Below are 21759 nucleotides of genomic sequence, written 5' to 3'. Positions count from 1 at the left end.
GTGTGTGTGTGTGGCTGTATTTCCCAAGTATGTGTGCGGGTGTCCTGTAACGGTGTTTCACTGTTCCTCTCGTAAGCTTCCACACTTGTGGTGTCGTCAGGTTGCAACATCTCACTTACCCTGCCTGCGACTCATGTTGCTGGGACGCCAGGCTGTCTGTCACTAGTCCCCGGGGGCCGGGCATTCCATTTATGACGGACTGTCTGAATCTTTCACTGGCCTCCCTCACGGTGTTCATAACTCCTCCTGTCCTAGGTTTCTCTTTTTAATACTCACTCTTTTTCTCCCTCTCTCATATTCTACAAAGGTAATTTACAGAAGCAATTCATTCATCTATTAGACAGAAATGCCCCGAAGGGTGGTGTGTTTCCGTGCACGCCTGCGTGTGTGTTTGTGACAGAGGCAGCATCTTTTTATGTCAGCATATTTTCCTGAAAATCCATTATCAATAACTGAGCTCACAGAACATTGCTGAAATACTCATTTCTGGAGCTAAAATGATTATTTTTCACAACCTCATTAGAGTGGAGACATAAACATCACACCGTGGATTACACCTACACAGGTATTAGGAAAGGCACACTGTAGTAAAAGACTCAATCGGAGTAGTAGGAGGGTGAGAGTGAGCATATTTGTTTTGTTTACTGCCCTGGGCATTGCCAGGTCTCCTTAACAGGAATCGAAACATGAAGATCTCTTCCCAATCATGCAGACATCACTACCTCAAAACAGCAGCACTCAATCCTTACCCAAGTCTGAATTAACCATACGTTCTCAGCAGTTCTGTGTTTACTACAAATCAGAAATACACGTTGCATCCACAGCTCTCTTCCATCTTAAGCATCATAAATGTGCATCTTCTTCAAAGGTGGAAGTGAGCAAATTTACAGCTAGTTGAACGTAGTATTTTAGGTCTGGCCTTGTATCAAAGGCTAAGTAAAGCTATAATGACTATGAGAATACAAGAGTTTGCCAGTCACTATGTTGATGACATAGACAGTGGGCAACATGTGCTATCCACCTCGAGAATTCCTATTGTCTCTCAATGGATGTTAGTCTTATGGTCAGACGTAGCTAAATTAGAACCATGTACCATGTACTGTACATCTTCGTAGGGTAACGTTGGCAATAAAGTGTATATTCTCATACATTTCCTCCAGAATCTACATCATTATTCACCACCTTTGTCACTTAAACTTCAGAAACTGCACGTTTATCAAATGTAGATTTTTTTTCCCCCTCCAGAATTCTTTTACTAGTAGTCATGTTGTGAACATCTTCAGTTTAAATCTTAAGTGAGTCATTAGCTTCTGCTCAGGCTAGTACAGCAGTGCAGTCAGTCTAGGTAACTGTAGCTGTAAACCCTATGTAGCTGCAGAACTGAATGCTGCAATCAAAGCGTGGGACACAACTGTAGCCTGACCTCAGCAGTTGTCAGCCCCTTTTGATAAATTACAGGTAAGTAAAGCTGAGTGCAGATGCAAACAGGTGGTGTTTCTAGGCTGCACGAACAAAATCTTTAGATCAGTGGAGTCTAGTCATGACTCATAGGATTGAACTTACACACACACACACACGCACACAGACACACACCCCAACTGGCTAAACATAACCAGTAGGAGCATTTACATGATGCAAGAGGAAAAGACATTTCAATCTGCAGTTGCACTACTCTTGCTACACACACACACACACACACACACACACACACACACACACACACACACACACACACACACACACACACACACACACACACACTTCAGTAGACTTCAGCTTCCAGCCTTGACCTATTTTATTTATTGATGGTGTTGTTATATTGCCAAGGAATGCCATTTCGGCTTTATACCATTTGTGAAAGTGGCCCACAGTTGAAATATTCATGACCTTTAACCTATGTTAATATGCATGAGAACATCTGACATAGTGCAATATTAAAACACCTAATCAAAACCAGTTTCCTGTTAACAAACAAAAAACTTAACGAGCATGAGCATGGATGCACATTGTAGGTAGCTTTTTTGTTATTGTTGATTTGTTACATGTTATTGTTACATTTGTTATTGTTGATTTGTTACATTACATATAAGTCCAGCTTACAACAGGATTCCCCTAGTATTTTGCACTACTCGTGAGTGTGCGTACTGTCTTTACAGCAGAAAACGCACGACCTATGACCAAATGTGTCCAATTCCCTCATTCATTCATTCATTCATTCATTGTTCAAATATAAAATACTGATCTGCGCCTGCTAAGCCATCTGAAATCTACATACAACCCAAGTTAAGGCTATATTTTCTTTACATTCGCCAAACGGTGGTTTATTACTATTTAAACAACAATGAACAGTGAACGTAACATTATGAACTGCAAACAGGAGCAATCTCAGTGTAGTCTGTTATGACTTATATAAGCTAATGTGTGCAGATGTTATATAGATGGTCCCGAATTCAGTTCCAACAGTTGCAAAGTGAGCTTTAATACTAATAACTTAGCCAGCCCTGTGGTAGGCACTCACTTGTTGGCTGTAAGATCCGTGGGCTTGACCATTTTACCGTTGTTGTATTCGTAAAATGGGGACTCGAGTACTTGTGCATTATACCCAACCTCACCGTGCTTGCTCTCTCACTAACGCTGCTGTATACGGTAATGCCCTCTTAATCATTGTATGCCTATGGAATGACCCCCAGTCTACAGGCTATAACCTACCTATTTGTACGGCTTTCCTCACTGACGCAACGTCGGGCATATAGACAACGTTCAGGAACGCGCTTTGCCTGCATGTACAGCAGAGCTATTATTTATGTATACGAACGTAATCGTTTCCAAAACACCATCCTGTTCATTTCCTACCTTGGTAAGCTGCGCTATTTTCTTGCACATTTTTGTGTGCATTTGATAATCGTACAGCTCTTTTTCCATATTCGAGAAGTCCGCAGCAGTCCCGTTACATGCGCCCGGTGGCTGGCTTATCTTCCCAGAGCTAGAAGCCATAACCCCGGAGCCAAGTTTCCCGTTAGATCACGCTGATGAATCACAATTCAGACTGCGAAACGATCCATAGATAGCCTCTTTAGGTGATTCTGAAGACAGCGTGCTTTCGGCGAAGAAAAGCATTTTGTGAAACACTGGCAAACGGCATTCTATGATTCCGTGACACTCTCCTGTTCCGCTGTGAAGTTGGCCGTCCGTTGGGTGCCCCCGGTGCCCCGTACCGTCACAGTCTAATTCCATCGGGGACACGGAGGAGACTTCTCTTCGTTTTCCCCTCGTGGAAAAGGGCTCGCAACGATGGCATGCAAGCCTGTCCAAGACACCTGTCTAAAATCCAAGACGGTGACGACCTGACAGTTTTACATTACGAATGACATCTCGTGGTACTGCAATGTAGGCTGCTCATGCCCCTCCCATGCGCTACACACACACACACACACACACACACACACAAACAAAAAAACCCAGAAGGGTGTACTTAAAAAAATAACCTCTGTCTCTTCGGATTGCTGCAGTGAAACCTCAAAATATACTAAGAATGCATTCATCTTTACCTTTTTCTTTTCCTCGGCTCAGCTTCTGATCAATTATAGTGATCAAACTTGTTTATATATTCTCATATGTCCATGTAAACGGTTTCAGATATGGCAGAAAGAAGAAGAATGAGAAATGGAGGGGAATTATTGTAGTATGAGGTAAGCAGATTTCACGCTGTGCTGTTTACATCAGCAGTTTACCATCAGCGACATGGGCAACCCAAATATTGTTCTGGCTGGCAAAAAGGACTAATGTATTGTGGAGGCTGTATTCCTTTTACTCATGCAGTCAGCAGTTAACCTGTGTCAAAGTTTCTCCACCTATGGAGGATGACACAATTATGACTAATGAAAAAAACCTTGCTGGGGGGTTGATTGGGCAGAGTCTCCATCTTAGCTACTGATCCTGGCTCACTTAAGTAATAAGTAATTGGGGGAAAAACACAGGTGTTACTACAAAGTTCGGAGAGGAAATTCAGGAAGCTGACAATAAGCATGAATTTTAGACCTTTCATTGTATTTTCCACACATTATTTTACAAATGCTATGTCTGCAGCAAGAACCTCCTGTTCACCTGTGAAGTCTCACCCAATGTCCACTGTCCATTTCCTTGAGAAATAACATGCCCTCGAGGTTCCAAAGTGAAAGCATATGCCTAGTCCTTCTCCACTGTCTCTGCTAAAACATCAATTTTCTTCTTACCACCCTCATGGCCTTTCTCTGACCTACCTGCACAATTTCTTGCTGTTAATGCCTTATGGCTCCATTACCACTTATCTGGCCTCCAGCACATTGTAATTCCAAGATGGATACAATTAATTCTGCCTTATTCTTGCTGAGGTTCAAGTAAAGGTCTTATGGAATGTGTCTCTGTGCATCAGCATCCACCATGACACCATCTTGAAATATTTTGCCCTAGTCTTTAGTTTCACAAATGCTTACATCTCTCACTTTCCATGTGGTTGTTTCTAATGTCATATTGGGAAAAAATGAGTCATTTGCAAGCATCTGCCATTTATCCTAAATCACCTGATTTTAGTGAAGGATGTACTCAAGATTTACATCACCACTGAGAGGTCTGCCAAGCCTGGAGATCATCCCATAATCCTTGCCTCCTGAAAGCAGCTTTGTTGTCTATTTTAAATGCGACAATCCACTCAATGGCCACTGCTCCACATACCTGAGACAATAAACACCTCAGCTTTTCCATCTTTATAATATATTTCCCCAGCTAGCCTGTGCTCTCATTCACAGCCACTGGCTAGGCCTTTCAGCTACTTCAGATAATTCCTTCACAGCTATCCTTAGCTTAAGGAATGCAGGTAGTTTGAATTTCAGACTCTTAAAAAGGTTTTAAGTTTATCATTATAGCTCATATAGTCTAGTTAATGTCTGCGTTTATACAAGTACCCCCAACCCCACTCCCAGGGGAGTGGTATAGTAGCCACACTGTAAACAGCGGTGATTTGATATTACAAAGACACTGGCATACAAATAGTGACACCTAGAGGTCAACAGAAGTAACTGTAAAGAATGTGAGCATACAGAGTGTGCATCAGCGTGCAGAGACGAGCAAAACGTCATCTCCACTGTGGGTCATATAATGTTTTGTTGCAAAGTACACCACAGAATCTTGATGCAGTATTTGTAAATGGGCCATTAGAGTAGCAACATTTTTATTCATATCTGTATACATTTACAGTTGGTATTTTTTTTTAAAAGTCTTTAATTCATGATCTTAGCTCCAACAGATGTTTATGGTCAGTGCTTATAAGGCTCTGTCTGCCCTCAATAGCTTGTTGTATAATTTGGCATAATATCAAATCTCCCCTTTCATTCACCTCTTTCTCTGTAGAGAGTCCAAACGTGCCACAGCCCCAAAGATTCTGAGCTATACATTGAGGATGCATAAGACAAATTTTGATTTAGTGGTGAAAAATCAGTGTGGGACGTTGACATAAGATCAGGTAAAGTAACCCAACTGCAAAGCTATCTGTATAGTGGGGAATATCATTCATGAATTTGCCATTCTTGTGAGGTCTTTAGGCAAATAGAGAGAATGTTTATACTGGTAAAAAAAACTTGTTGTCTTGACTATTACCACAAAAATGAAAAATAAATAAGACAAAAATAGTCCATATATTTCTTAAACGTTCTGATCACTTGCCTTTTGTACGTTTATTTGGTCAGTCACAGTCATTAGTTAGCTAACATATTCTTGACCTATCAGGATTGAGAAATATGAAATCTTACTCATAAATATCTTCAAGCTTAAGGTAATTTTAGGCATTAGATTTTGAGGGTCTGGGTAATTCAACAAAGTATTGCTGCATTTCACCAATAGTGTTTCTGTATTAAATTTCGGTTTTATTTTAAATGTTTTGTTTTAATTTTTTAACAAAAACAAAATAAGGTTTTATTAACAAAATAACCCTCTGAGGTTTACTACATTGCCAATGTTGTGATAAAGACAATATGTAATAATCCTTTAATTAAAATAAGGAGTAGATTTACTGTAATAGGTGCAGGTTTTTGAGTAATTAGGCACATATAATAGTGATTTTATGGTAATGCACCTGTCAGTAATATCCTATTAAGTTGGCATCGTTGTGAGCGGATTGAGTGCAATAATGAGGCGTCTCAGCACTCTAAAGCAATGCAAGTGGCATTTTTACACGATTATTTAAATCATTACATGTACAAATATGATTGAATGAATGTTTATTATAATCTCAATGTCAGTATTTGTTGTCCTGGAATGCTGTGGAGAAAAATCTGCTGTGCTGGTTCTTTTTGGGTAGTAGATGTGTCTTCTATTTTGCTCATTAATGTTTGCCTTTTAAATATCGTTATTTTCCTGCCAGTAGTCGAGAGTACATTTTTCAAATTCACGCGGCACTACCTTCGCTCGCACCCGGAATATACACGCGCTCACTTGCGTTTGCTCTGCTCTCGTTCAGATTCGCGTCGCTCTGCTGCGCGCGCGCTCCGCTCGCGAACGTTCTCGCGCGCTGCCAAATATCTCCAGCCAATCAGAAAAGAAGTAGCGGATTTTGACCAATGACATTTTCGCTGCCCCGGATCTACAAATTCTATGGTTGTGGAAAGGCGCGATGAGCACATCTACAGATCGTGCTACTCCGAGGACCGATGTTGACCGATGTTGCCCCAAGTAATGTAATTTATTACTTTCATAATTTATGTGATATTGTTATGTCGTCTGACATTTGACCTGGAAGTGACGCTAAAGATGCCAACTAAATGGATGGGTTATGTTAGCTAACTAGAGGTCTTCTTTAATAGGGCTGGCTAGTTCTGATAAGGGAAGCACATCTGGCGCACAATATCTGTATTTGCTGAGTTTAACATATTTAGCAAAAATATGTTTGCAATGGAATTTCTCAGCCCTGGAATGCACATTTGCAACATTTCATTAGTGATTTCATTAGTAAAAACCGCTGTTTTTAGCTGGCTGTCAAGCCCTATGATAAACCTCAGAGAAACACTATATTGGAAAACCAGATAGTTAAAGATAGTTAAGATAGTTTAAGATAGTTAAATATATTACTAACTGTGCTTAATTACTAATAGTAATTTTGTATTTATAAATGTAGTAAAGTATGTGTCTAAACCAGAGCTCTTAAAAAAACACAAATAAATTATTTCTCTGCGCTTAGGTAACGTTATTTTGCGGTTAGCTCTGTCGTAATATAGGGTATACAGGCTTATTCAGATTTAAAGCGTGGATAGCCTGACCGTGGTCCACAACAACAGGCTTATCGTTCTTTGAATGATAAGAACACAAACTATATTTCTGTAAATTGAATTAACTGATACAGATTTTGCCTATAAATTGTTGAACCAAACTGAGGGCATAACTAGAAGTTTTCAGTGTAACAACAGCAGTGGACGATGCTTCATATTCGAACTTTCCACCTTAAATCGCCACGGGAGCAATATTTCGTTATTTTGCTATAATTAAAAGCAAGTGTAGGTGTTATCGTGTGGTTTACTTAGACACCCAGCATTATTCCTTGACTATTTGTTGCTGTGGTTTAAAGATTTCCAAACTCAGAAACTTTGCTATTTTGTTCTTTTACAGAATAAAGTCATTCTCATTGCAGCAGCAATCAATCTTATCGCAACGAACAGCCACCAAGCTATTTGATAACTCCAGTACCAAAATGGAGTGGAACCTGGGGCTGTGTGTGTTTTAGATCATATGAGAGGTGTGAAGACCTGAAGTGGAAGTCTTTTTAGCAACATTGTTAAGTCCTGAAGTGGAAGTGGTTTCAGGGAAGCACGCAATAGCTTCATGACGGAAGGGGTTGTGAAAAGGAATTTAGTTTCACTTCTTCTGTGGAGGATTTAGTAAGATCAGTCTATCTACAAAAAAGGTAAATTTTCAGATTAAAAAGTAATCTAGATTATTTACAGATCCTTAGAGTTTAATAGTATCGTCCTGGGATCCAAAGTATATTCTGACCTTTACTGCCTTCCTCAGTAAATCGAAATGGCTGCCAACCTTCTCTTCTGGAGAAGCTTCTCCAGAGAATCTAGATAACAAGGAAATTGAGTATGTTAAATTGTTTTTACAGCACGGTGTGGATGATTATAAAAAGAATTCCCTATTGTACACTGGAAGTTGCACCTATTCACTAGGTTAGGAGAGCCTACAGTGCTAGCAGTAAGGTTAAACCTGATCATATTCCATATATCCACAACAGGATCGCATATGTCGACATTACACTCTTTCTCAGATGCAGTATATGTCTTTTTCTGGGCTGTGATATTTACCATCTCCAGTAGGAGGCATCATTTCACAATGTTTGAGTTCTGGTTAACTAATTGCTTGTCTGTGAGTGTGGATGAAGGTCTTCTTGACATGTTTCCTTATACCCTGCATATAGGCTATTTAGCTGGGTGTGCTGCTGTAGTAGCGTTCCATTAGACCAATGTGATCAAACCCCATCTGTATATGGTTTGTTCCAGCTATCACATTATTCCAGATGACTAAAGTAGATACAACAAAAAGGTTTATCAGGAATACAAAAGAAAGTGTATTACAAAATACAAAAGAAAGAAAATAGTGGCGTGATTTGATAACAATTTATATTTTATACTGCTTCAAATGTTGCATATATGGAAACAAATAGAAATTTAACAGGAGTTTGCCATCCCATTATTGCAAATTTCTACAGTAAGAATGACGGAAACTCATATCATGGATACACGGAAAACTGCATTTCAAGAATATAGTGAAGTGATTTGATCATTTGTTTCATAAAATAAAACATTAAAAAGTGAAATATAGCGAACCAAATGGACATTTAACAGGGTATTGCCACCCTGTTACTCCAAATTCCTACAATAAAAACACTTGAAAGTCATATCAGTACATGAGAAAGCGTGTTTCAGTAATAAAGTGGAGTGATTTGATAACAATATGGTTCGTTTATTTTACAGGGATTCAAAAAGTGATATATAGTTGTCACGGTACGCCCCAAAAACGTGTGTGTGTGTGTATGTGTGTGTGTTTGTGTGTGTGTGTGTGTGTGTGTGTTTGTCTTTATTGCCAGGCCCTCTCGTGTCGTTCACTTGATCCTTGTTGTGTGGAATTGTCATGTGTGTATATAAGTCTTGTGTATTATCGTTGAGGTTGTCGGTGTTTGAAACTATAGCCTGCGTGCTACGTCTGGTTGTTAAGTGTGTCAATAAATGTCTGTTTCACCGTGCCTTATCCCCGCATCCTGCTTAAGCCTCCGAACGTCAGAATAGTGAACCTAACCCATTTTAAAGAGTTTGCCACTCTGTTAATCCAAGTTCCCACAATGGAAATGACCGAAACTCATATGATGGATACGTAGAATGTGTATTTCAAGAATATAGTTAAGTGATCCGATAACAGTTTGATTTGTTTATTTTATAGAGCTTCAAAAAGTGATAAATAGTGAATTGAATGGACATTTGCCATCCTGATACTCCAAATTCGTACAATAAAAGCACTTCATTTGTGAATGTTGGAAAGTGTTACCCAATAATATAGCAGAATAAATAGATAATTTGATTTGTGTTTTTATCTTATTTTAAAATATCCTATGGTGACCTGATTAGCCATTTGCGCAAATTTGCTATATAACTTCTCCATATTCTCACATTAAAAACATCAGGAAATCTTGTGAGTAGCTAAGAAAGTGCTCTTTATAGTGAATTTAACTGAAAAGAAATGGATTTTAACAGGGAAGGTTTGAATTTCCAACAGTTTTTCTCTTCTATATATGTTTTAACCCATTTTCTTTTCATACATTAGACGATAGTAAGATATGTTTAATTAAGCTGTAGTACACATCTCTTAGATTTCAATCTCCGCACTAAAAGTGCTAGATGTAGGCTTCAGTGTACATAGCACACCTGAGGTTTTTCGAAGGGCATATGGTGTGACCGCGATCTTCACCCAAGGAAGAGCAAGAAAGACATTACATCATACTGACACTATTTTGTCTGTTTGGCACCATTTCAGTATTAGAAACATCAAAAACCAAACAATGACATTATTTGCATTAGCATATCAGGGTATCAGTTTATGGGTAATTCTCTACACACGGATTATGTGTAGGGTAAGTAAACATGTTAAGTGACTTTGGCTATATGTCTAATAGTCCATTATTTTACCAAAACAAATTCAGTTATGCTAATTAAATTAAAATAATGTGTAATAAATTTTTAACCAGCACCTCAATGTTATTGCTGGAATTACCCTTTCTAAAAGGTCAATTCTAACCCTTCTATAATCAAAACAAATGTCCTTTTTACACAGGGAGGAATGGAACTGTTCAGCTGTCCTGTACCTGGATCGATTAATGATGAAAGTCTAGAGTCCTGGCAACTAATTGGCTCTGGTGGATTTGGACACGTCTATAGGGCAAAACATACAAAATGGGGGATGGATGTTGCAATAAAGTTATTACGTTGTAATGTTGGGTAAATATTTGTGTCTCATGTTTATGACTTTCTAGCTAAATGAGCTCTTCAGACATGACTTGTGTACCTTCTTACAGTACAAATTCTATGAAATAAAATAATGAAATGGATTGTTTTGAGAAAATAAATGTAACAATGGTAATCATTAGGCAGTCTAAGCTACTGGCAACCGACTGCTACTGAAAGCTACAGTTACTACAGCTACAGCTGCTACTGCTGTAGTTTGTCATATCCCTGATACCAAAACTCACATAATTTCTTCTCTGTAACACTTTTCTTTGGTTCCTAGCTCTGATTCCTCTCTTCTCCAAGAGGCGGAACTGATGTGTCATGGCGGGAATCCCAATGTGCTCAGAATCTTGGGGGTGTATGTAGGTTGCCCTCATGGACAGCCATGCCCCACCCAGTTAGGTTTAGTCATGGAGTACATGGAGAGAGGGTCTGTGGCAGACCTCCAGCAAGCTGTGGGCGGACCCCCTCCCTGGCCCCTCGCCTTCCGCATCATGCACCAGATCGCCCTGGGCATGAACTTCCTTCACCAGCTGTCCCCGCCCCTGCTCCATTTGGACCTGAAGCCCAGCAACGTGCTGCTGGACGACAGCCTCAACGCAAAAGTGAGGCTCAGGCTTCTGGCCACTATTAGGCCTCAGAAATAATGGGTCTTCTGAGGGCTGGGCTGTGCAATTCATGACAATTAATGGATGATTTTATCAATGGTATTCCAGTGGTCAATGAATTAAAAGAATGCTGTCATCTGTTAACAGTCTCTCTCTCTCTCTCTCTCTCTCTCTCTCTCGCTCTCTCTCTCTGTCTCCAGCTCACTGATTTTGGTCTGGCCAAACTGGCCCAAAGCCGTTCCAATGTGGACAGAGAGCAAGACGAGGAAGTAGGTGGAACCACAAGCTACATGCCTCCAGAAGCATTTCAGCCCTCTTCTTACACTCCCGCCTTTTCTTCGGATGTTTACAGGTGAAGCGTGTAAATGAAAACGTGCAGCTTTGACTATGAGTGGGTAGTATTGATATTTAGTGACCTTGTTTCTCTTTGCATATCTTCTTTTAGCTATGGTGTACTGTTGTGGTCAGTTATGTCTGGAAAGCCACCATACTATAGTGAGTATCCACTATATTCTTTAACTGCGACTCGGACACACACACACACACACACACACACACACACACACACACACACACACACACACACACACACACACACACACACACACACACACACACACTTTAATATAGGTAACAGCTTGTCCTCTTTCACTCTTATGTCCTCTCTGCTTCATTCTCTTTCACTCTCTCACACTTCACCTCCCTCCCCCAGATCGCCTCTCTAGCCTGGTGCGGTTTCGTGTCACTGAAGGTGACAGGCCTGATCTGGGATCTGTGGACAGCAGCCAGGCACATGGGCTCAGTAACCTCATTGATCTAATGAAGCTCTGCTGGCATGCCGACCCCACCCAGAGGCCCACCTTCATGAGTAAGTGGCTAGGACAAGACTAAACTAAAATGAAAGTCAGATGTATAAGCCTGGTCAATTTTATTCTAGTCAAATGATCCCTTCACTTGGCCAATAATGACATGTCTACAGCACTTACTATTTATGCTTGTAAACTTTTCTTGTGTTAGGGTAATCTTTGGTCTGTTCAGTCTCTTGGTTTAAATGTTGGCAGTGTTGGCAATGTACTTCATCAGCTCTAAAAAGTGTAGATTTATATAAAGTATATTATACAAATTATATTATTCACACTAGATTATCCAGTGTTTATTGTATATATTATACACGTATGTGCTTGGTTTACCTCTTTATTTTAGAGATGGTTAAGTATAGTTAAGGCCCCATGTTCTAGAACTTACCTTAGTTCTCCAGATAGTAATTTTAATGTCTCTGTTTTTTTTCTGTGTTCATTTCAGAATGTGTTAATGTCACTGAGAAGGTGTATGATTTTCACAAACGAAAAGTACATAACGCTGTCTGTGCCATTCTAGAAAAGCTGGTAAGAAATACTATTCCAGTCTTTGTTTCAGAGAAGTCCTGATCTGTGTAAGGCATTTTAGTATTGTTGAAAAAGATGGTTTTTCAACACCGCCCTGAAATTAAGTACCTTTTACATTATCATTTTAAATTTAGTCTTGAAGGTAATGTTCTCATATATTTACTGTTGCAAGGCTTCTTTCTTACTGTGAGTTTATTTTTTGTTGATTTCATATGTATTATTTGTATTCTAAGTGGTATGAATGGTGGTAAGTAGATGATACTTGTATAACTTTTAAACAGACGTTGCTCTCTTTCACTTCTCTGTAGGACAATAGTAACCAAAATAGTTCCAGTTTTAAATCACTTGGGATCACCTATAAAACAAACAAAGGTACTTTCCATTTTATACTTCCCGTGACCTGTCTCATTTGTTTATGTACCAGCCATTTAACCTAACATTTAATTATTATTTTTTTCTTTATTTCCTTGCAAAACCTCTGTCATTTAGCTTAGAGTTAATAAAGTCGTTTAGGAAAAGCCAATTATATAACTCATGCAGAGCAGCTTCCATGTGTAGCAGTGAGCGTACTGTTGCTCTGCATTGCAATTACATTCAGTATCTGGTAATCCTAAGACATTTTCCTGCAAGCATTGCACCATTCATTTCACATTTAATTGAATATTTTAATTTGGAAATACTTTTCTGCAGAATGTTCCTAACACATAGGTTTAGTAACCCTCATGGCATGTCTGGACATGCCTGTGCTAGGTTGCTACCCTGCTAGTTAGCAAACCATTCTGTTTTATATGTTAGGTATTAAAGGCAATATTTATGGAATTAACATTTCATTGTTGTAGCTGTGTCCATCAGCTGCTGAGGGTCTATGAGAATACTCAGTTAGTTTAGGGTCATAGTTAAAATCAGTGTGATTTAATTACTTATGGTGCTTCCTTTATTAAATGTTTGATGGCCTGCCACTGACAGCCAACATAAACACGATATTCCACAACAGTCAATTTGCCATCTTCCTCTTTAAAAGATTATTTGGCAAGTCATTGAGATCTAACAATGTATTTTTGTCTCTTGGCAACATGCCTTTTCATTTTGATAAGCATTTATTGTGGAATTCATATTATTTGAGTCATTTTTCTTTCTTTATTTCTTAACCATAGCATATATTAAAGAAAAATCTCATCATTCTGTGAAGACAACTCCCACACAGGTATTCTAAAAACTGATTTGAACAGCAAAGTGATCTTCCAAGCTGCTTAATGTTGGGGCGGATGTTAAAAAGGCAATATCTGCCGATAGCATGTTTGTTGTAGCTGGATTTGCTTAACAAAAACATGTGCTGTCTCTTTTAGGAGAAAGATGGCATTGTAATCTCCCAGTCCATGGAAACAGGTAATATGAGCCAGTCTGCTGGTCTTAGTATGTTGTCTTAGTATGGAGGCTCTTTATTTTGTAGATATTCCATAACAAAGTTTTAGTACTAGTAACTCAGCTAGAACAAATGGTTATGTCTCTACTCATAATCACAGCAATTGACACAACACCATAGGCTAATGCCAAGCTAGTCTTAGAAGAATTGTATGATGCCATCAACAACCAACTGAACAAATATCCAGAGGGAATGCTGATCATAGCAGGTGACTTGAGTCACGCAGAAATAAAGGTTGTAAGCCTACTGCAAATGCTACAGCAAATGCACCCTTATTTTTAAAGTTATTAAGTATGCCCTAATGATCTGCCACAGTGAAGCACTAATGCAGATAGAAGGTTTTTCCTGTTCTCTGTGGATAGTGTTTATGGAGAAAGTTTGTTGGTCTTGGTAATTTTGATAAGCCAAAAAAAAAGCAGCACATGGAACTTCTTCATATTACAAAAAATATTAAACAGCCTTATATCATGCAAATGAGTTCACCAGTTTTTTTTTATACATTTAGTGAAGTTTTCTTTCCTAAGATATAACTGATCAATCTTCCTTGTAGTACTATCAAACCCCACGGGAGTGAGGTTTGTGGAAATGTACGAAGCACAGCTCATTCAGAGGGTCTCACTGGTGGACCCTATCGCAGATGATCTGAAACCATTGATCGGGGATGAGAAGTACGCAAACATTATAAGGTCTGGAACATCTCAAGGCAAGATGAGGGTACTCTACTCTTTCCTGTCTGGAGGAGCAGCAATAAAGGAGAAGTTCTACCAGAGTCTAGTGAAAAATGAGCCGTACCTGGTAAAAGACTTGGCTAGGTAAGGCATCCATGTGCAGATAAATTAACTGCAGCTCAGAATTTGTGAAATCATTTAGCTGAATGTTTCTGTAAGAACATTTCCTTAACATCCCAAACGGTACTAACACAAACCACTAGCTGAAGTTAATTGTAAAGCTAATTGCATTTGTAAAGCATTTGCACCTGTTGGTAAGCACTGATTTACATGACCTTGCCAAAGTACTTAAAAATCATAAAAATCATCAGATTCATATGGCTTACTCTTGACACTTGGATTGCTCCAGACAGTATTTTTTTGTAGACCAATGTGCTCTTAAAAGTACATTTCCAAGGTAAAAATGTATTATTTATCAACAAACAAGCAAACACCAAATATAAGAGTGCTGCTTACATAAGTATCCAGTATGTAGCAGGTACCACCTTAGGCTTTTTTAAAAAGCACCACCACCAGTGCCAGGGCAAACTACAGGTTTATTCATCCGATTTAAGAACCATTAAAAAAAACAATGAGTGGAAAATGTGGTTCTGAGCACAAAGGGCTTTACTGAGATTTAACATGGTCACCATCACACATGTGCATAAATCACTTCATCAGTACAATTCATGATAAACTTTAAAATATTTCCACACCATACCTAATAAACTACCTCACAAAGCTACCTCACAAAGCTCACAGAATCAGAAAACACTCATAGTGGGAACAAAAACGTGACTCAACCCCCTGTGCACAAAATACAAAACAGACTATTCCACATCATAAAAAATTAAGCACAAATCAGCAAACTTTAAAACACATCATATTTAAACACCATATCACCTTACATCATATTCCATATTTACTGAAATTACGCTTACCCGCTTAAAATGTTTTTAATTTTCTCACCTCTTTCCTTTCATTCAGGACGCAACCTGCTCCTTTGTCGCATATACAACACATACATCAGCACTTTAAACAAAACCTGACTCCATACCAGCACCGGGATCGGGTCACATTAGAAAGAAAACTCCAGAATCACTTGCCGCTGCAACACTACTATTTTCTCGTGTCTGTTTGCACCGACTAGAACATTTGCCAAGTGCCACCCAGCCGCACCTTAGCCTATGCCTTTTTTTATAAAGCTCAATTTGTGGCACTAAATTACACATGCTCATAGCCGACAGGGTTCCCCCCTCCTTACACCGGTTCTCATCATTCACTTAGTCCTATTCACTTTCCACTATATCACAAGTACTTGGTAGAATGCTATTGTGGTATGTTTCTACCATCTTTGCAAATTGCTTGGGAGTGATTTTCACTCATTTTTCCTGACAGATTTGCTTCAGGTTGTTCAGGTTATTTAGATGGTGCTCGTGGACCAAAGTAGTACCACAGTTTCTTGATTGAATTGAGATCTGCCCTCTGAATTGGCCGTTATAGAATGTAGCAAGGATAGATTCTTCTGATTTAAAAAACAATTGGTGTGGTAAGGTTGAGATGTCTCGCCTCCTGCCCATGGACAGGAACCAGGACCCGTGTGGCTCAAGATGCCTAATAATAAACCATAAATGAGCTGTAGCTCAGGGTTTATCTCGCCCACCTGACTGTCTGACTTTCTACTTCCTTTTCCCAGGACATCCTCAGTGTCATAAATCCACAGACTGGAAATGCAGGAACCTTCTATCAGCCTGTTAGACTGCTTGATCCGTGATTCTAAATTCTATCAGACTAAGTGACCAGGACAACCTAAATATTCCATGCACACCCCATGGACAAAAGGCACTTCCACATGAACTTATTTGCAAGAGCTATCAATATGTATAAAAAATCTATTTGTCTTTCATAGGTCCATTGTATCATATGGTGAGGAGAAATATTGACATATATTTCTTTTCCAAAATGTACAAGTTCTACAAAGTAATAACAGTTTATCATGGTGTTCACTATGATCTCAAATGGTGTAACAAGGAAATTACTTAAAGTGGCTGTTTAATTGTTTATGATATTTATGTATGATACGTCTACTTAGTAAACTTCATTCAAAGACAATGAGGTATGAAATTGTTGAAGAAATGTATGATTATTTTATTTTGTTTTAATTTTGTCTGTGGTGATCCTCCTTAGAATGCCTTAAAGGAATTTCCCCTGTCATTAAAAAAGGATATGAATGTGCCCTGAACAGGTGCATCCCCTCCCTTTTTGTGTACCTGATATAAAAATGGAAGTCTGAACTAAGGAATGGAATTTTTTCGGAGAAACCAAGCCAATAGACTAAGCAAATTAAAACACACAACATTTTCTTGTTTAATGTCTTTTCTTTTAGAGTGTGATCAATGTAATCTGAACAGAGCTGACTGTGGGCAGTGGTAGCCCAGTGGTTAAGGTAGTTGACTTGTAATCGGAAGCTTGCTCGTTCAAGCTCTGCCACTGTTGGGCCCCTGAGCAAGACCCTTAACCCTCAGTTGCTCAAGTTGTATTCTGTCATAATTGTAAGTCACTTTGGATAAAAGCGTCAGGTAAATGTAACTGACCTGTTATTTTCTGGAAACGCCTACATGCAAATGCCACATAGTACTCTGGCTATTAATCATTGTAACCTACAGTCATGGCCAAAGGTTTTGAGATTAGCACAAATTTTGGTTTTCACAAAATTTGCTGCTTCAGTTTTTTGGCAATTTGCATTAACTCTAGATTGTGAAGAGTGATCAGATGAATCGCAATTAATTGCAGAGTCATTCCTTGCCATGAAAATTAACTTAATCACAAAAAGTACTGCATTCCAGCCCTGCTACAAAATGGCCTGCTAAGATAGTTTCAGTGATCTTCTGGTTAGCTCAGAAGAAAACGTTAACGAGGACAAGGCATCTGATTTAATTAAACCATTTATCAAAACATCAAGAACTTCAAGGAGGGAGGTTCAGTTGCAGTGAAGAAGGCTTCAGGGTGCCAAAGAAAGTCAAGCAAGCATTACCATGAGTCCGTTGTCATGCCAACAGTGAGGCATCCTGAGACCATGCATGGGGTTGCTTCTCATCCAAGGGAGTGGGTTTGCTCAAAATTTTGCCTAAGAACACTTCCATGAATAAGGAATGGTATCAAAACATCCTCCAAGAGCAACTTCCAGTGATCCAGGAGCAATTTGGTGATGAACAATGCTTTTTCAAGCATGATGGAGCACCATGTCACAAGGCAAAAGTGATAACCAAGTGGCATGGTGAACAAAACATTGAAATTTGGGTCCATGGCCAGGAAATTCCCCAGAGCTCAATTCTATTGAGAACCTGTGGTCAATCCTCAAAAAGAGGGTGGCCAAAAAAACCACAGAAACTATGTTCAACTCCAAGCACTGATTAGGCAAGAATGAGTTGCCATCAGTCAAGATTTTGCCCAGAAGCTGATATCCAGCATGCCAAGGTGAATTGTGGAAGTCTTAAAAAAGAAGGTGGTTTTCAAAGAATAACAGGAAACCCCTTTCATCATAGTGGTGGGGGAAGAACAAGAAACAAATGTAGTTTTACACCTGTTGGAAGTGTATATGTGGTGTCTTTTATCAAGTTTTTATGTCTGAATGATCAGGTTTTGTCAATCTACTTTGAAGGTACATTTTAGATACAGTATAATCCAAATCATTAAGAGTTTTAAGGGTTTAGAAGCTTTATCAAAAATAAGTCCAAGCTTTAACAGTTTAGCTCACCAAAAAAATCAAAAACATGGTCTATAAAAGCAGCATTTCAAGTCTTACCAAGAACATTTACATTATCATTTTCATTTAAAATATTTCAATGAATACTCAATATTTCAGTATTTTAATTGCTGATTTGCTCCTTGAACACCTAGAGAAGCTCTGGGAGAAGGGTTGGATGAGTTTACATGGCATCTGAGCCAAGATCTGCCTAACCTTGGTACAAAATCCTAATACCCATCAAAGCTTAAGATCTTCATCTCTGATATGTCATCAGTTGGTACTGGTAAAGTTACTATAGTGTCTATGCATTTGAACTGGATTAGGTGACTCCCCCATCTGCTACATAGCTTGTTCTAGTTAGTTCCCCCCACAGGTTGCTCTAATAATAATTTTTTATGTTCATTTTTCCCCCTTTTTATTTGTTTCAGTCATGCTTGGTTGCCCCCGAAGCTTGTTTAGCTATTTTTTAGCTGTTCATATTGCCTTTGTTTGTGTCCTTCATATTGTCAGTACCTGTGTTTGTGTTCGCTGTTTACGTTATATGTGAGTGCCACTGTTTTATGCATCTATTAATAAACGTCTGTCTCTGTTAAACGAGTCTGTGCGTCTTGTTCCATGCACTGTGGCACTCGGGCCGTTAAAATATTCCTCTTAATCATAATATTTCCCCCCTGCGGTACACAAACAGAGCAGTGATTCTTAAACTGATGTTTCACACATAACATGAATTATTTCCAAAATCCTAAAACATGAAAATAATTACATTAAAATATATACAAGTATGCGATTTATCAAAGCATGCTTCTCACAATAATGGTTCTCATGAAAATCCTAATTTGACCAGCAGTGCATTAGCCAGATATGATATATGTTTATTGTGATCCAAATAGTTAGATTTTACTTTTTATGTATTCTGTGGTATACTAGTGGTAGCTGTGAGAGGGCTAAGTAAATTCAAGCACAAATCCGAAAAGAAAAAATGTGAGCAGTTGGCTGAATCAAAGAGACTTCCTCAAATAGATGCCTACTTCAGAAGGCAGGAGAGACCTTAAATTCTACTGAATTCCACTGAAAATGCCAGAGACAGGAATTACCAGGCATGTCGCATGAACTTCTACTGAGTGATTCCATGCCTTGCGAGCATTGAGTTATTAAGGATATAAAATAGCAAGTAAACAAACAAATTATATATGTATGCATTAGTCAGGCAAATATATAGTAACATTTGTGTCCAGTTTTCATGTAAATTCCCTCTACTTATCGTCCTTTTCCCCCGGCATGGTGCTGGTGACAAAATCCTAAACAGTTCTGCGTTATTCCACCTCAAAATAACAGGTTTTCGGTCGGAAAAATCGGTGCTGTTCTGGCACCAAAATCTTACAGATCTGAAACTAACAAACCTGTGAAGCAAGCAGCTAAAGGTCCTAGTGTCAACCTTGTAAAGTTTATTTTTTTACTTGCCTTTTAGTTATTTACATCTAAAAGCATGAAAACTGCAGCAAATGCAGCAGTAATGAATCATCAGTGGTCCACAGAAGAAACAAACTGATAACATTCTTAAAAAGTTCGCTAGTTCGCAAGAACCAGCACCAGCTCTGGTATGAGCAGGTTCACTTTGTTGGTGGTAGTAGTCATTTTATCTATGTAAATTAGTAGCACTCTGAATGCTGAAAAGTGTAGTACCTGAGCTGCAATGGTTTAGAAAATGTGGTTGATCAAGGAAGCAGATTTCTGGTGTTCATTTCCGCTCTTGTGTGAGTCATATATTCTGAAAGTAGTAGCACATCTTATCTCAGTTATCTCTACATAGTGGCAGACGGAAAAGTTACACACACAATTCACTTAGAGATGCACATACCTTTTCACCTATTCCTCTTTCAGTTCGCAGATGCCATACTTGTAACCCTTCTATCATACCAGAATTCAGTTTTATTGAAGAAGTCTAAAATCATTTCAGTTTATTCTTAATATATGTATATATAATAGTTTTCTTTTCAACATAAAGTCCACTTCACACTCTATGGACTTCAGTTTGCTAAACTCTGTAGGTTCTGAAATTAAACCTATTTATTTTAATTAAATAATAATATACAGGAATCATTGGTAATTTTAACAGAAAATGGCCATTCATGAATGACCATTCATGAAAGACTAGAGGACAAGTAGCGCAACACTGAACTATAAACTATTTACCTAAAAGATGTTTCCAATAAAGTAGCTCACTGAGTGTATGTTTGCATACCTACATTTTATTAGTATAAGACCAAATGCTATAATAAAAAAATATCTAACACTGCTTACAGCTGGGTGATGTCACATCACCAACATCTGTATCCTTGCTCTTAGGACCTTCATCTCAACACATTTCGAAACCACATACCCATGGCCTTGGTCTGCATCAAATGTAGGTAGTGAGCTTGATAATTATCTCCTTTTACCACAAACCTTTGTTTCTTTCTCAGCTCCTGAGAGGTCAGAACATTTCATTCTTTTTTGGCAGTATGTTTGCATGGTTCATGTATGACACCAGACCATTGACCAGCCAGATGCAGGTAAATACATAAATTGCACTCTAACAATTACAAACACTGAGATTAGTAAAATCACTAAGGATATCTGTGCGATAGATCATCCTAGGTAGTCAAACATGTTTGCTAAGATAAAAAGGGTTGTTAATAAGATGGCTAATAAGTTAAAAACATGGCTGACATAGCAGGCACTGATACCTTAACACTTGTAGCATTCCTATTAATGATAGCATTCCTATGTTTTTACCCATGACAACTGTGGAAATTACTTTATTCAAAACCAATTCTGTTTCACCTTCAATCTGTAAATTTAATTTTCAGCCACCTACTGTAAATTAACTTTTAAAACCTGTGAAAACCTGATCTTGAATCATTCATTTGCAACCCTTAATGTAAAATGTTACTTTTTAAATGTTTTTTCATACAGGCATCTAAGGTGTTTATATATTATTTTGTGCTTAGCATGGTAGAAGGTTTGCTCTTAGTGGTCTATGCGTGGCTTCATTTGCAAATGTTAACAATCTGAAGTCTAAGGGCATTTTCTCTGTTTTTGCATATTTTTTAAAAATAATTTCACTTTAAAGGTTCTTACTTATAGCATGATAGCATATGTTTCATATCAAAATGTTCAGACCAATCTCAGCTCTCTTCCTAATGAGGTACAATTTGACCCAGAGCACCGCATAAAGAAATAATATGGCTATAAAGCTGAAAATATGAGGTCCGATTTTAGACATTTATCATATTTCATGTGTGCAGTCATGCTGTCTGCATGCAATCTAGAAAGAAATCACATATGGATAAAAGAGGCAGCATTACATAGTTTGCCAATGCTTGTTA

General features: G+C 38.5%; 2 protein-coding genes across 5 annotated transcripts in view; one reads left to right on the top strand and one right to left on the bottom strand.

The window, feature by feature from the left end:
* The window catches only part of fam184b (family with sequence similarity 184 member B), a 25738-nt gene extending 22387 nt beyond the window's left edge, over window positions 1-3351 (bottom strand). For all 3 annotated transcript variants that reach the window (XR_004776489.1, XM_027016551.2, XM_027016552.2), the window contains exon 1: window positions 2854-3351. Coding sequence is in view for 2 of the 3 variants with exons in the window: in XM_027016551.2 (XP_026872352.2) it covers window positions 2854-2994 (141 nt within the window). In the remaining variant the exon portion in view is untranslated. The remainder of the gene's footprint in view (window positions 1-2853) is intronic.
* Window positions 3352-6630: 3279 nt separating this feature from the next.
* LOC113581408 (receptor-interacting serine/threonine-protein kinase 3-like) lies at window positions 6631-17134 on the top strand. 2 transcript variants are annotated; one of them, XM_027016535.2, is made up of 12 exons: window positions 6631-6702; window positions 10348-10511; window positions 10801-11125; window positions 11329-11480; window positions 11574-11623; window positions 11841-11996; window positions 12431-12513; window positions 12822-12885; window positions 13668-13717; window positions 13860-13899; window positions 14487-14748; window positions 16340-17134. In XM_027016535.2, the coding sequence occupies exons 1-12, from the start codon at window positions 6691-6693 to the stop codon at window positions 16356-16358; spliced, it is 1377 nt and encodes a 458-aa protein (XP_026872336.2). In that variant the 5' UTR covers window positions 6631-6690; the 3' UTR covers window positions 16359-17134. The 2 variants fall into 2 exon arrangements, with proteins under 2 accessions (XP_026872336.2, XP_026872337.2); XM_027016536.2 differs by lacking the exon at window positions 6631-6702 and adding an exon at window positions 7349-7927.
* Window positions 17135-21759: the final 4625 nt, after the last annotated feature.

The sequence above is a fragment of the Electrophorus electricus genome, chromosome 9 (genome assembly GCF_013358815.1).
Source record: "Electrophorus electricus isolate fEleEle1 chromosome 9, fEleEle1.pri, whole genome shotgun sequence".
In the NCBI taxonomy this organism is placed as follows: domain Eukaryota; kingdom Metazoa; phylum Chordata; class Actinopteri; order Gymnotiformes; family Gymnotidae; genus Electrophorus; species Electrophorus electricus.
Note: the sequence above shows the minus strand (reverse complement) of the source record. Positions and strands in the feature narration are given on the sequence as shown.